General features: G+C 36.9%; 2 protein-coding genes across 2 annotated transcripts; both read right to left on the bottom strand.

Moving 5' to 3' along the window:
- Nucleotides 1-2,501: 2,501 nt before the first annotated feature.
- On the bottom strand, nucleotides 2,502-4,627 carry foxc1a (forkhead box C1a). The gene has a single exon (XM_059345074.1). The coding sequence runs from the start codon at nucleotides 4,406-4,408 to the stop codon at nucleotides 2,987-2,989; it is 1,422 nt and encodes a 473-aa protein (XP_059201057.1). The 5' UTR covers nucleotides 4,409-4,627; the 3' UTR covers nucleotides 2,502-2,986.
- Nucleotides 4,628-13,646: 9,019 nt separating this feature from the next.
- foxf2a (forkhead box F2a) lies at nucleotides 13,647-16,533 on the bottom strand. Its single transcript, XM_059345075.1, has 2 exons — nucleotides 15,479-16,533; nucleotides 13,647-14,124 (listed from the first exon to the last, which is right to left on the bottom strand). The coding sequence occupies exons 1-2, from the start codon at nucleotides 16,437-16,439 to the stop codon at nucleotides 13,949-13,951; spliced, it is 1,137 nt and encodes a 378-aa protein (XP_059201058.1). The 5' UTR covers nucleotides 16,440-16,533; the 3' UTR covers nucleotides 13,647-13,948.
- Nucleotides 16,534-16,606: the final 73 nt, after the last annotated feature.

The following is a 16,606-nucleotide window of genomic DNA, read 5'->3' as shown; positions in this document are numbered from 1 at the left end:
TGCCTGTACGTGGGGACATAGCAGCAAAAACTGGAATCTTTCTGCTCCTCCTGAGAGGGGAAATGAAAGTGAAATTAAATTTGTACCTATTTTGCAGTGGGACCCCTCGGGACAGGATGAGGGCCCCCGGGCCCAGCGTGGGAAACCATACGCTCGTTGTTAATTACAGTATCAGTTAATTTACAGTGCAAGTTATAATCCTCGATTTAACCCCTCTGTGCACCTTGATTCTGGAAACATTTTAAATTATTTACAGTTGTAAAAGACACACACATATCAAGCTGTACGCTCATCTCTCTCTCTTTCTGCGTGTGTGTGTGTGTGTGTGTGTGTGTGTGTGTGTCCTGTTGTATTGTTGATGGTGCTCTGGCGGCCGACATCCTCCTCATTGACCCCCGTCTCCCTCTCTGCCTTTTCCGTCTCATGAAAAACGATTCCAGCTCTCTGATTGAATTTTATTCCTTCCTGACCTGGTCTATTCTGCGAGGGCGCCATCAATCTTTGGACTAACACGACGTTTGTTTATTAGGGCCGAAACTCGGGACTCGAACGGATCTGATGACTTTTATGAGTCTGATTAGAGTTGGTGCAATCGGGGAGCTGGGGGACATAAGAGCAGCATTTCATCGTGGCTACACTGTCTTTTCTTTTGTTCTTTACTGTCGTTGTACACAAACACACGCCGTGTCAGTGAAGCCTGCACACATGGCCTGCAGCTATAGTCTCGAGATGTTTTGTTTTGATGTGTGTTGTTGGTCTGTAGAGGCCTGAAGATGCCGGAAACGATTTGAGGAATGAGCCACATAACACACCTTTCATTTAGCGGAAGGGTGTTTCAGAATCACGCTTTATATATTATATTTCGTGACATGATCTGGTCTGAGGGAGCTCTGACCTGGTGTCTGTTACACGACATGTTGCCAGCTTCTCTGTTTATGTTAGAAAGGAAACTTTTGCAAAAAGCTTCAGAATTCTTCTCAAAAGGTCATAATAACAAAAAGTTCCATAGAAATCCAGGCATCTCGCTTTGGAAATTAAATGCGAAAATTATAGATGTGTATAGCAATTGTTGTTATTGTCATTATTATATTTATAACGGGTGTTTTGAATCCTATTTATTGCCAGATTATATTATTACTGTGTTATAATATTTTGATAAAAGCTCAGATTATCTGTGTATACTCTTAGTGTAGCAATAAGGGCTACAGGCTAATCACGAGTTTGTCATAAAAGTATTCTAGTAGTATGGTAAATGTTATTATGATCATTGTTATTGTTATTATTATTATTATTATTATTACTGAAGATGTACGTACTGTGACCATGCGTAAGTTTACGCACACGTTACGCACAAGTCTTTCCAAGCAAAACATTTTTAAATTCATTTTTATAAAGCTGTATATATTAAGGACATTCAAAATAAACATCTGTCTGTTTTTAATAAATATTTGAAATATATAAAAACATAATATGGGACAAATAAAACAAGATAAAAAAATAATAAAAGCTGCTTGGATTGTCGGCAGGATATGAAGGACAATAGGCGTATTTAATTTAATTTAAACAGTTAATATAGGTAATAATATAAGTAATGTACGTATGTGAATAAATATACGTAATAGTAATAAATACATGCCTTCATAGTAATTTATGAGTTGCAATTGAACGTGATTAAAAGAGATTGATTTTCATCCATTAATGTCACTGAGGGAAATTGTTTTTGAAGGAAAAATGCCAGCTAATATAATAATAAAAAAATTAATCTGACATTCCGAGTGCATAAAGCTGATTTAATAAATAGTATTATTGCAGTTCAATATCCACATACTAAAAAACGAGAAAAAGAGTCACGTATAAAAAGCGTGACGGCTGTAGATGTCTCCATCCACGTCAGCCTCGTGTCAGACTGGTGAGAATTCAAACATCAGAACTGAAGTGACAACGGGACTATCTTTGGCATGTGTGGTATGATATTAAGTAAGCACTGGTATGCGCCAGTAAACACACAAGGCAATCCAAAACAAAGTAGTGCTGCTGTGTGCAGGCTGGTTCCCAGGTCTGTACAGGCCTCAGGTCAGCTGCACCTCAATCATCTGCTCTAAAACCCTCAGCATTTTCAATATGACAAGGAAAATATAAACCGCAAATGAGATATGAATGTTTAAAAAGCTCAGAAATAAACACATCCTTATCTGGCGTTTTCTTTTGGACGTATGGATATAAATTTGTGCCTCGATATTTTTTTCCTGTTTACTCTTTTTTTTTTAGAAGCAGAAGGAGAACAATATTACATTTATTTTATTCTTTCTTTTTATTATTTTTAGCAAGGGTAAAAATATTAAATATGTGAATATGCAGCTTAATAAAGTCCAAACATATTGTGATAAATAAAGAAATAGAATCTCAGAGGCCTATTTACTGCTACACTACACTAACAGGCACCAGACTGAGAGTAAAATATCAACAGCCTGAATTCAAGTCTGCAAGAAACGAGGCGTAACTTTAACTCACATAAAATGACAATTTATTAAACAAACAAAACAAAAAATCCTTCAGAATACTTTTCAACAAATGAAGAATCTTTGAAATAGTACGGCGATACACACGTTCCTTTTTTTCTTACTTTTATAATGGAACACTTGTTTGGACAATTAAGGCAATTCAATTTAGAAACACTTTTTTTGGTGTTTGGTCCATAATATCCGGCTACATTTTCTTCTTCTTTTTTTCTTTTTTTTTTTTTAGAAATAAATTACTATATGCAATTTACACGTCCTTGAAAACTGACACATCCTCTTACACATAAAAGCACAAAAGCAAAGAGAGACTTACGTGTTATTTGCAGTAACACTTTTCTTTAGAAAAACCAAGATCAAGTCTGTTTTTTTAGTTTTCTGTCTCATATTAGTCCATGTGGTGTGGGCTTGGATTTTTACTGGAAGAGTTCAAACACCGTGAGGAAAATAAACTGAGCCTATGCTGTTGGTCAGAACTTGCTGCAGTCATATACGAAAGCTCCAGAAGTGCGATAGATGGGTTGGCTCGGTGGGAATGACATCTGACAGCTGTTATTCCCGTTCACCGGTGAGTTATTCAAGCCAATTCTTTGGGATTCAAACATCTCTCGGACTGAGTGGAAGTTCTGCTGCTGCGCCGGGTACGCTGCGCCCAGGTGGCCCAGGTCTCCGGCCTGGTTCAGGTACCATGAGGTCAGCCTCCCTTGGTGGGGATGGTGGCCCTCCTGGCCGGAGTTTAGATTACCATGCGCCATGGAAGACGAGGTGGTCGTCACTGAGTAATCTGGCAACGTTTCGTCCACGGTGGTGCTCGTTGCCAAGTGGCTAGACCTGTCCCCGGCGTACAAGCTCATGGCTTGCATGTTACAATGATAGGTCGCGTTGGAGGTAGTGGAGATGGAGTTTTGGTTACACGGTGAACTATACACAGATGTCTGGTTCGGAGAATAGTTTAAGGACAAAGACGGTGTTATACCTGTCCTGGTGGAGGCTGTGAGGCTGGAGGGGAGCTCCCCTTGTGGAGAACCCCGCAGCGAGGTCATGATGTTGTCCACGCTGAAGCCCTGCGTCGAGGCCTGGCCGTGGTGCTGGTGGTGCTCGGAGCTGTCCATGCCTATGGATCTGTTGGAGGGGATGCTGTGAGGGCTCCCGCTGGACATGCTGCTGCTGCTGTCCGGGCTCTCGATTTTGGGCACGGTGCTCAATGAGGGCGAGTCGGCCTGCGGCGGCGTCACAGCCCCGTTCTCAGTCTTAATATCCTGGATCCTCACGGGCTTGGAGCCCGGCTGCACCGGCTGCTCCTGCTCCCGGCCCGCCTGCTGCCTGGGCGGCACATCCTTCTGCAGCCGCTCCTCCTTCTCCTTCATGGCGTCCTTCTTCTTGAACCGTCGCCTCCTTCTCAGGAAGCTGCCGTTTTCAAACATGTTGTAAGAGTCCGGGTCCAGGGTCCAGTAGCTGCCTTTGCCTGGCTTTTTATCATCGCGGGGCACTTTGACAAAACACTCATTCAGAGACAGATTGTGCCTGATGCTGTTCTGCCAGCCCTGCTTGTTGTCTCGGTAAAATGGAAACCTCTCCATGATAAACTGGTAAATCCCATTCAGGGTCACCTTCTTGTCAGGCGAGTTCTGGATAGCCATAGTGATGAGCGCGATGTAGCTATAGGGGGGTTTCACCATATCCTTGGGTTGAGGTTGGGGGGTGTACGGTCCATACGCACGGGCCATGCTGGCTGGGTACTGGTCATGAGCCGCGTGGGAGTACATGTTCATAGGTGCGGGCATCCCCGTGTACCCTCCACCGGCAGCGGCCCGGTAGTAGCTGGGGTCGCTGCTGATGTACGGCACGACGCCCAGAGAGTTGGGACTGGAGACGGAGTAACGAGCCTGCATGATTTCTTCTTTGAAATAATATTAAAGCTCCAAAATACGCACACGGAGAGCTCCACTTCTCCTCTGAACGCGCAAAAAATCTCAGCTCCTCACTGCTCACTCACAGAAAAATAGTCTCAATAACAACGTGCTGGATCTCAGCTGTGCTCTAAGCCGTCCCCATCTCTGTGTCTCTCACATTGAAAAAGTTCTGAACTTTGGACATCCGTCACCGCGCAGGACTTTTTGCGCAGTTAAATTCTTTCCTCCTTTTTGCTGGAGCTCCTCCCAGAGAGAGCGCGCGAAGCGTCCAATGGGAAGTGAGGCCGTGCAGAGAGAGAGCAGAGGAAGAAAGCTCGCGGACACACTCGAGGAGGTGTCGGTAACTCCCAGCCCACTGCAGCCTCCACACTTCACTTCTGACAGAGCGACTCACGTGCGCAATCACATCATGCAGTGCATATTTAATCATTAATATAAATCCTCTATCAGACATTTAGCTGAGGAAACTATACGTTGTATTTTAATTTTAATACTTAATATCTACACAGAAATGAGGATATTATACTGTAAACATAAGATTAAAATTTATGATGAAATCCGAATAGTATTCTACTGTATTGATGTCTCACAGTGTCATACAGTATATGGCAATGCAATCTGCGAGAGAAAATATGTGATTGCAGCACTTTAAGAGAATGCCTTTATTTACAGGAATCTACCGTCAATTTAGACTGAATAGTTTTACATTTAACTGTAAATATTTAGTAATTTACTGACAAAACTAAACCTTATTGTGTTGTAAATTCACAAGATTACATTAAAAATACAGCAAATTTGTTTCTAGTAATACACTATTTCTAAAGTAAGAAATTGTAAATCTTTTCAGTGTAAATTTGCACTAATTAATTGGCAAGTATGTTTTTTATCACAGTGTAGTGTTGGATTATTTCTTATATTTCTCATATAAAATTACAATTTAGTGTCTTTATTTGGCTCTTCTCCTGCTGTCGCTCCTAATATTTATTTATTGATTCTTTTTTTTATTACAAGGAAAGATATGACACAAATAAACCAAATGGCGTTCAGTTTAAGGTCTTTAAAAGGGCATTTTCTTAGTTAAAAAAGACTCAACAGTGAGATCAAAGCAGGACGCAGCTTAGCATCGCTGACCAGTGGGCGGTGAAGTGAGATCTCATTACGGAGGGAATTAAAAGAGAGTTTGGGCTGCGGGAGCCAGAGGTGTGACAGTTCATTCAGGACAGGGGTTTAAAGAGCAGCTAACCAAATGGGGTGAGCGTGACACCTCACGTGTGGGGCTTTTTAAAAATTAAAATGTTTGATTATGTGTTGTGTTGAGGGCTTTTGGGAATTGTCTCTGGAATAATAAAAAGGAAAAAGAAAATACTTCTTGATCATTTACGCAGATGTAACTCCTTTTTTCATTTTTTATTTAAAAAAAAAATAGTCCCTAGAGAATAATTGCGGAATCATGGTCCGTGTAAATAAGGCCAAAATAAAGTGAGATTTTGACCAAAGATAGAGTTCAACGAGCCGACCCTGAAGGCCCCTGTACGGCCTGCTGTGCATGAAATTGTTAATGGTGATTGTGAGGCAAAGTTACAGTCCTAATATCGGTGTAATCCTCCGCAGGTCGTCTTAATTAACTGTCCGTGCAGTGGCCCGGTGCTCCGCCGGTTTCTCCTTACATGGACCCGGGCATGAACTTTTTCCAGCGCCCCGGGCTGTTTACACAACTCACGACGGGCTTTTTACTTAATACCACGGCCTGCCCACCCAGTCCTCCTCCACTCTTTATTATTTAAGGTCGCCAGGACTGAGTCGCAGTGGGACGCATGAATGGATGTCAAAATAATAAACAAAACAACAGACCAAACATCTGATGGCGTTTTTTTTCCCCCAATGTAGAAACAATTACGAAATACTAGGATTTTATGAACACCTTTTCTGATATTATCAAGCTAAATTTAATTGGATTTAATTGTGTTAAATATTTTATTTTGTTTTTCGTACCAGCTCCTCTTCTCTTATTACAACGGGTTTCCTTTGCTAAAACAAAAGGCCCAAATCATACCAAATAGACAAAAATATGAATATACATATTATATAAAATAAAATAATGCTATGACATTAAAAAATGGACAGGGCCTGATGTTTACAAAAAATCGGATTAAAAAACTAAAATGAAAATTAGATAGAATGTGGATGGAGAGAGAGAGAGAGAGAGAGAGAGAGAGAGAGAGAGAGAGAGATTATTTCCAGGTCCACCATAACTATGATTTTGGCTCCCCCTAGTGTTCACAAGGGGCAAGTTAGAAATCGTTAATTTCTTGGATAGGGCGAAATTGATTTGTAACTTTAAAAAGTCATGAAGTGCCTTCTTTAATGGCATTTCTACAGACAAATTTAAAGTTAAAAATAACTCACAAAAAGATTAAGATAAATTATTGACTTTATTATTTATTGTACTAATAGATCAATAGTTTATATTTATACTTACCTTCAACATCAACATAAAATACGTATATTTTAATACCTGCAGTTTGTGAACATCTTAAAATGAAGAAAAGTTTGATTTTTTTGTGAGATTTGTAGATTTTGTCCTTGCTGTTGCAGTTGTATATTTAATGTTGAGGCTGTTTCAGGTCACAGGAAATGTGTCCATTCAATGTTAATACTGCAAATAGGATCCATGTGATGATTATGGGATGTCCCTTCTGCATACAACTTCTATTTCTGGTCAGCTCAAACTTGCATCTCCTCAGAAACTGTGAAAATGTGTCGTAGTTGTTGCTTAGGTCAGTGTTATTCTTTGAAACAGTTTGTTTTTCCTCGCCTGTGTTTCACCTCACACCCCATTTTCTGCTTAGTAATTCTCCGTTGCAGCATGTTATTCGTGTGTGTGTGTGTGTGTGTGGGGGGGGGGGGGGGGGGGTGTCAGCAGAACATTTATAACACACTACTGCCACCTCGCGGTTCATTTCAGAACTACAGTGTGAAACACATCAGTATTAGTCTCTCCTGTGCAGGCATCCTGACGGCAGTCACAAGGCACAAGTGGTCTTTAATAAAGAAGGCACTAGATAGCAGATAAGATAATGACACGGCCTTAATCACCACTCAGAACCCTCAGAAGTCAGAAGATAACATATAACATGATGCACAGAGTGTGTAGGTGAAAAGGTCAGAGAGCTTTTTACAATGCAATTATTAAAAGGGAAATTTTGTTCATATATTTTAAAGTTTGCAAAACTTTTTTGGAATTGTGATTCCTATTATTTTTACCTCTTGGTCACATATTTCTACGAAGGTCATCATGTGCAAAATCTGTGTGCATTCGTATATCGTCACACTGTTAAAATAATCGCGTGAATCATTTTTTTGTCAAAATTGTTTTTTTCTCCCTAAATCATCTCTTCATGACGCCGGCCACCTATGGTAAAATCACCTACATCCTCAGTTGATAGATCATGTGATTTTACCCCTTTAAGATCATGGCCTATGTCAAGTGTGTGACCTAAGCGGATTTATTATGCCTAAGTCAAAATAAAATGTGACTTAGGCAATGTTTTTAACATGCCTTTGTGACTGAAGCAAGATATGGTAACACTTTATTTTGAAGTTGTCTACATAAGAGTGACATGAGTATGTCATAAACATGACATGGGATGTGTCATAAACATTAATGACACTTTGAAGTAACATTAATGCTCATATACTTGTCATGTCATGTTTCTGACAGGCTTGTGTGACTCTTATGTAGACACCTTCAAAATAAAGTGTTACCATATCTTGCTTAAGTCACAAAGGCATGTTCACAAAATTGCCTAAGTCATTTATTTCTCTTAAGTTACATAATTTACACTCAGTGTTATTTCTATGCCAATAGCCATCCTTTGTTACATCCTTTTTGAGTGAAATGATCAATAAATGTCATATGTTACACTTTTGGGTTAAGTTTTTTGTGTTTCCTGCAAAACTTGAAAAAATGAGTTAGGCGATTATTTTAACAGGGTGACGATATTTATGTTAATGGTAGACTTCAACCTGTATTAGAATTGGGGAGTTTAAATACTACATATATAAAATGTTAAAATGCTGTTATTCTTTTTGGTGAATCTTAAATGATAGATATTAATTGTACCAAACAGGCCATGTTTAGCATGTTTAACTGCAAACTTCTTCCACCATCATCCTGTAGGGCACCAAGACAGCACTGATTATGACAGTAATTGCAGTTTTACAGTATAATTCAAATATCATATTAATTTAATTTGGCTTCATTTATATATATTTTTGTTGATGCATTGTTTGCAATTTAGGTGATGCTGTTTATTTTCCATTTTTTATTAAATACATGGTCACCCATAAAGTTGGAATGAAATATTTTTTACCTCTTTCTATGAAATGATTGTGACAATGTGATTTATTCTTGACAGATAAATTGTATATCTTCTCAAAACTTTAATCAATCTCTTCAAAACATATCACAATGAAAATGAAACCACAATTAACCGATGATTGTGTCTGAAAACCAAATTATTCCAACTTTATAGGCGTCCGTGTATTAACCCTCCTGTTATGTTCTTTTTTTCAGGAACAGCAATAATGTTCGTGGGTCAATTTGACCCGGGGCATGATTAATTATCCAAGTGCCAGAAACAAGAGAAATCCCAATAAACACTGTTCATATTTCATTCATAACTCAATTATCAACCATTTCAATCAATATTTATTGCAATGGTGTTCTTTACCTCTCACAGATTATGGTTCAATGAGGATAATTCACTTGTTTTTCATTGAAAAAAATGCATGTTAAAACATGCATATATATATATATATATATATATATATATATATGTATATGTATATATATATATATGTATATATATATATATACATATATACATATATATACATATATACATTTATATACATATATACACATATACATATATACACATATACATATATATATATATTCACATATATATATATACATATATATACATATATACATATATACATATATACATATATACATATATGTGTATATATATACATATATACATATATATGTATATATATATACATATATGTATATATATACATATATACATATATGTATATATATACATATATACATATATGTATATATATACATATATGTATATATATACATATATACATATATGTATATATATACATATATACATATATACATATATGTATATATATACATATATACATATATATACATATATATATATAATTTTATTTTAAATTTAAAAATGTTTTCTTTTTATGAAAAAATACTTTTAACTTTCTTTTTTTTTTAGATTTTTAAACTTTGAAATGGGTCAGTTTGACCCGCAACATAACAGGAGGGTTATAATAGGGTATACTATGTGTTACATACATTAACCCTAAACAGAAGTGTATTTTTCTTTATAAAAGATGATACAATCCAGAGCTAAACTCACAGCTAAGAAATCTTCTGAACTCAGCAGCACTGCCTTCTGATTTTTGAGCTGCATCAGCTCTCAGACAGTAACCTTTATAATGATGAACAAGGCTGTCTTTTTATAGCATGGCTCTGGATTAAATAACTTCCAGCTGCATGTTGACGTTTTATGTTTTATGTTTTATGTTTTATGTTTTATGTTTTAAATGTATTACTATTTTTCTTTTTTTGTATGTTGTTGTTGTTTGTTTGTTTGTTCATTGTTGTCTCATTATGACTACATGGGTGTATGTGTACTTATACGTTGGTCTTTCCAATGCACATAAAAAAAGTTTTAACGTGCATTTATTATCCTTATTGAACCTGATCTGTGAGAGGTAAAGCACTAAATATTTAATCATGAAATATAACATGTTTATTGGGATTTTTTGGTTTCTGACACAATGTGTTTGTAAGTTAATAACAAGTTATGTATGTTAATAATGGTAATAATGAGTTTATAAACTACATTACTATGTGTTATATATATATATAAATATATATATATATATATATTATTGTTGTTATATAACTGAATATAGTATATTATAGGGAGAAGGGGTGGGATTTAATAAGCTTTGGCTTCTTCCCTCTCCTTTTGAACACAAATAAGTGTTGAGTCTTGTTGCTGGTTCATTTTGTGTTGTTGTCGTGTATTTATTGTTGTTCGTTTGTTTTTAAATGTTCATCTTTTATTTTGTGTTCAAATAAATGCTTAATCAATCAATCTCATTTGAGAGCTTGTTATTTAAATGAAATATTTTGTCAAGTTTCCAGTGCTTGGCCTAACTTGTTGTTTTCTACCTTTGGATACATTATCTAAATTCAGCCCTGATCTTTTTTTCCTGCATGCTTGTGCGTGGTCATCAACTTTGAAAGTAATTTAGGAGAATAATATCTTTCAAGGACATGAACATTAAAATGAAGAATAAAAAAAGCATTAGAACATAAACAGTATAAGGATTTAAGGTTAAAATAAATAAGACATTTTTTAAAAACCCTATATGACAGAAAGATCAAAAAAGAAATAACTGAGTTGGGTTTTTGGTCATTTTTTTCTTTATAAACATTAATCGGATTCACTGCAAAATGTCACAAATTAGATGTAAGAAAAAAAATCAAGACTTACAGTGAAATATATTTTAATTTAAGCCATTCTGTACCATAGAATGATAAGTAACTGATGAGGTGTTACAGTGGTTTGTAACACAAGATGTTTCAGTGGGTCATAAGTAGCCACTGTGATACATTGTATCGAGTAAGAGAACTAAACGACCTCACTTCCTGTCTCCCCATAAAACTTAAATATTCCGTGTGTGTGACAGAGGTCAAACACAGATGTTATATGATATTTGATTCAGTGCTTAAATTCATATAGCATTTCCATGTTTACTTTCTTTAAACAACTTCCTCACTATCATAAAAAATGCAGCAAGCTTAAAGATCTGAAAGTCGACCCAACAGGTTTCTCAGTGCAACAAGATTTTTCTGCTTTTGTTTCATTCTGATTTGTTTTGATTTGCTTATTTGTGGTAGGCCTACATATAGCATGGCAACATATATACACAATCCCCTTCAGCACCATGGACAGCAAAGACAATTATAAACTTTAAACCTTTTGGAATCAGTCATCTATAATTCATTACTCCATTACTCTTAACACATATTTTACAGCTTCCATAATACTGTTTGTGTGCTTTTATCTCATATCAGATTAGCCTGAAAAGACTTGGCTTTCCAAGCAGAACTGGTGTCATTAAGTCAAGCATTTTTCATCATGGACAATGATCAGCACCCTCTCCATCACACAGTAGAGAGACAGCGGAGCACCTTCTCTCACAGGCTGCTCCAGCTCCGCTGTCATAGGGACAGATACAAAAAATCTTTCCTTTCACATGCCATCACACTGTACAATAACAAATAATAGTTTGGTTCATTACATACTGTCGCTATGCACTTTATGTGTTTTTTATGCACACTGTTCATTGCACCTTATTTGTTTCATAGTGTAACATAGTTAATCAGGTATCAGTGATTCCACTTGCCATCTTAAAAAACCCACAGGTATTGAACGCAGCACCCCTGGGGTTTAGTGTCGTGCACCCCGGGGGCAGCTGCATTCAGACCTTGTGGGGTAACGGTAAGGTTACGGGCTATGAGCTCCGTCTTTTTTCTTTAATATATTAATTTAATTTCACTTTATTTTAGTAGAAACTTAACGTGTCTTTTAATTTTATATTTTTCAGAGGGATGCACCCGTTTTTATTTCATCAGGTATGATTTTTGTATTTTGTGTATGATTTTTGGATTTTGTGTTTATTGTCGGGCATTCAGACCTTGTGGGGTAACGAGGGATGCACCTGTTTTTATTTCATCAGTTTCAGAATAAATTGCTGGATGCCAACTAGATGTCCTGGTCTCAATACATATCACACAACGCAGAAAGAGTACTAAGCCGCTACAATAGCACCAACATTTTTGTATATTTATATTTATTTATTCTGCACTGGGATTCTATTCTACTCCTAAATACATACTCCTTCTTTAGACACTTTATTTTTTATTGTATTTTTATATTTTATTGCTTGAAGTATGCCTAGGTTGTTCTTTTTATTTAATTGTGTTGTTATTGTCTCTGTGTGTAATGCTGCTGCTACACTGTAATTTCCCAGCTTGGGATAAATAAAGTATATCTATCTATCTATCTATCTATCTATTTTGTTGTGTTGTATCTCAGGTAACTCTCACTTTAAGCTTTTCACGACAATTAATGCATTTTTGCACAATACCAAAACCATTTGTATCTGTTTTTCTATTCTAAGGTGACTAAATGTCATTTTAACCTCTTTAGCAGCATTATATATCACATAGCATTTTCCATAACAGATTTATAAACGAAATACGATTTAAGACCTTTAACCTTCAGTCGCCACTTGGTGGGGGTAGAGTCACATGAAAACCAGCAGGACTAAATCACAAGGATGGATTTGTATCTGTTTCCAGAGCAGGGTTGTGTATGTATTCTACCTTCATTTTTTCTCTTTGTTAATTCATCTTATAAAAATCATTACATAACGACAATATAAACGGGCAACCTGGATAATTAAGACATAGTTAACATTTGAATTCTCCTCAGGGTATGAGCCGATTAAAAACAGGACTACTTTCTTTTAGATCATTTTAAATACATTTTGTATATTTGTAGAGAACATGTGTGATTAGTGAAAATAAAACTACACCATGTCCTTTTTATGATAGATTACTTATAATGCAAAACATCGATTTTCCAGTTTCAAAATAAAAGGTTTATTAAAGACCGCACCGAGAATTCCGTGATGGATATCAATGCGATTGCAACGTCGCTAATTTAGTATTAGTATTTTATTTATTTATTATAATTATTATGAAACTTGAATTCTGCAATTATTTTTTGTTTCCTTTATTATTATTATTATTATTATTATTATTATTATTATTATTATATCATCAATCAAAGATGTGATTCAAACCCAAGCTTTTTAAAGTTTAGGATAAAGGGTCAGTCGATATCGTCCACAAACTGCATTGTTGAAAATGTTCGTCATGAAAAAGAAGTTGATATAATAATAATAAGAATAAATTAGTATTCATAATAATAAAAAAAGAATCATCTTGTATCAGATAGAGGAAAATAAGAAAGGAAGGGAGAAGAATTACCGCTTTTTTGCTTTAAAAAACAACACATTGAAAGTATCCTTTAAAAATAAATCTCTTTAATTGCTTGCTGCAGGAAATCAGCAACAATTCCAACTTCAGGAACACAACATTAAGTGCACGAATAAAGATTAATTCAGGTACGTGTGTATTTTTTTCCATTAAAGAATGTCGATATTGCTTATTCATATGTTTACAGTCAGTCACGTAATGAGTTTTAAAGTTCACTGAGGGTATAATATCGCCATTTTCACCAAATGACACCAGAGATTGTGTTAAAATAAATCCTTTAGAGGGTTGAATTCAGCAGAGAAGTTCCTGACAGTTGTGTGCTGGGTGTTTGGTCACATGACGCATGGCTTCACGTCCTGGTAGACACTCTGGTGGTGGTGATGGAGTGGATGGTAGTAGGAGCCACCGGAGCTCGGGTGGAGAGACGAGATTCCGTTTAGGTTCAAAACGAAGTCCTTCCTGTCACACACCGGACCGGAGTGGCTGCTGGAGTATCGGGACAGTCCCACTGGGGACACACAGGAGGACAAATCACTTATTATATCTGGATTATTCTTATTAAGACAGTTGGATAACAAAAATAATTTTTAATTCATGTGGATAGGTGGAATTTGTTATTTATATAGTGTTTAGTCATTATTTAATGGCTTTATTAATTATTAAAAGCAAAATAAAACGTTTCATGGATCCATGAGAAGCCGTTTATGGGAACAAATATTGAGCTGCCTGGTAACGGAAATCATTTGGCTGGTGTTTATTCTTTGTGTTTGACAATAGTGCAATTGTAATCTTACAGTTCTTATTTATAATTAAACATTAAGTATGTGGGTATAAATATCAACAATGATAAAGGACGTTTTTCTTTTCTTTTCCTGTTTTTACAATAACCCATTAAGTCTTATGTTGTAAATGAAAAACATGTGACACGTTATGGTTAAAAATTAATTTTTAACACAGAAAGAGATTTCACGTCAGCCAAATGAAATTTTCACAACATGTCGATAGAATAAATTTTTTTTTTTAAAATGTAAAAAAAAACAAAGCCAAAATGTCTTCTTGCAGAGTTACTATGTTGTGGTGCATCTGTTAAATAGTATCAAATCGTTTAATAAACATAAATAAAGCCATCAGACAAGCTGTGAAGAAAAATATTAATGGTAGCTTATTATAAACTGTGTTTCACTATGTGCATTAAAATACAATATGAACACCATAAAAAATCAATAACGAATTATTTCAAGCAACAAAAAACACGTAAAACAATTTATACTGTAAAAATCGCCAATATTATTCTGATGTGGGTCCTGTGAAAGGCCTTAATAAAGCTGCAATGAAGTGAATAAAAAAAAGTTTTTTCACTGTTAAGAATATTTTATGCCATCGTATTTAATGTCGTTTTCGTCACTTCACGCAGGTTATTACTATAGAAATCGTCCTTTTTATGCTTTTGTAAAATGTCTTACATAGCATTTTTAAACTGACTGATTTTAAATCACAGAGGCCTCTTAAGAAATCTTAAATAAAAAGCAATCCAATTGTAAGACATTGATTAAACAACAGCTTTATGACACAACACAATTTGATGATGCATGATGAAAACTGCAACAGCGCGACGTAACAATGTAATCAATTACTCCACATTAGTTTAAACCTGTCACTTTTATCTGTTTTACTTATATTTCTATAAAGCATCGCTCAGTCTGCACATATTTCAGTAAACAGGGCTAAGCACTTGCATTTTGACGCAACTGCATTAAATAAAAAGACAGCATTAATAATATATCTAAGCTCTGTAGAAAACGAATCTAATCTTAATGTGATGCACATGCAGTAATCATAAAATATAATATGTGGGGCTGTACCTGAAATCTCAGAGGAGTCTCGTGCGTTATGGTGCAGGTAGCTCTGATCCAGAGAGTAAGAGGACATCCCCGCGTGCAGAGCAGAAGAAGTGGGACTGCTGGATGACAGAGACTGCTGTTTGATATATGAAGACACACCAGGTGAGCTCCAGTGTGATGCTGCGTTAGCATACGGAGACTGACAGTCCAAAGTGCCCACCATGGCCGGGGGGGACTGCAGGGGGCTGCTGCTGCTGTCCGGGCAGTAGTCCGTATTAGAGGCCACCTGACATGCGGCCATGTACGATGACCCGGAGCCTGAGGACATATGTGGGACGTGATGTCCCCCTGCGAGTCCCTCATAACCACCTGACACTGAATTACCCATCAGGTCTAAGTTGTAGCTGTTATGACACGCTAATGAGCCTGGAGCTGATTGGAAATCAAAGTTCTGCGGCAGCATGGACGCGCCAAACCCGATACCGTTCATCATCCTGTACATTGGTTTTAAAGCCTGGCATTTCCTACGGAAGCCCCGAGGTCTGCGACGAAATGAGCCCTCCTCGAACATAAACTCACTACTCGGGTCTATAGTCCAGTAGTGCCCCTTTCCAGGTCTGCCGAGACCCTTAGGCAGCTTTATGAAGCACTCGTTCAGGGACAGGTTGTGCCGGACGGAGTTTTTCCAGCCCTGATAAGACCCCCTGAAGAAAGGGAAGCGGGCCTGCAGGAACTGATAGATCTCACTCAGAGTAAGCCTTTTGGTGGGTGAGCTTTGAATAGCCATCACAATAAGGGCGATGTAAGAGTATGGAGGCTTTTCAGGGCGCCTCAAGCCAGAGTTTCCCTTTTTCCATTTGGGTGATGCGTTGTGTGCGCTCTCCATCACCGGCTGCGCGCTCAGCAGGGCTGCGTTCAAAGCGTCTGGGCTGCAGCGAGGATTAGATGGATCCAAATGTTGCTTTGAGCTCTCGGTCGTCATGGTTGCGCCTCTCTGTAACTAACTTTTCCTTTATTTCAAACGCCACTAAAACCCCTTTAATGTAATATCTAAACAGCCGGTGCGCCTTCGCGATGCTCCGCAGGTTTAAAACCGTGAAAATCAAGAAACACCAGCCGCTGTTCCTCCTTCCTCTCTCTGTCCATCGC

The sequence above is a fragment of the Centropristis striata genome, chromosome 11 (genome assembly GCF_030273125.1).
Source record: "Centropristis striata isolate RG_2023a ecotype Rhode Island chromosome 11, C.striata_1.0, whole genome shotgun sequence".
Classification (NCBI taxonomy): domain Eukaryota; kingdom Metazoa; phylum Chordata; class Actinopteri; order Perciformes; family Serranidae; genus Centropristis; species Centropristis striata.
This window is presented reverse-complemented; position numbering and strand designations above follow the sequence as displayed.

Excerpts from the sequence above, each read along its gene's own strand:
- foxc1a (XM_059345074.1), bottom strand. The coding sequence starts at position 4,408 with ATGCAGGCTCGTTACTCCGTCTCCAGTCCCAACTCTCTGGGCGTCGTG.
- foxf2a (XM_059345075.1), bottom strand. The coding sequence starts at position 16,439 with ATGACGACCGAGAGCTCAAAGCAACATTTGGATCCATCTAATCCTCGC. Across the intron at positions 14,125-15,478 it reads AGACTCCTCTGAGATTTCAG|TGGGACTGTCCCGATACTCC; the intron begins GTACAGCCCCAC and ends GTGTGTCCCCAG.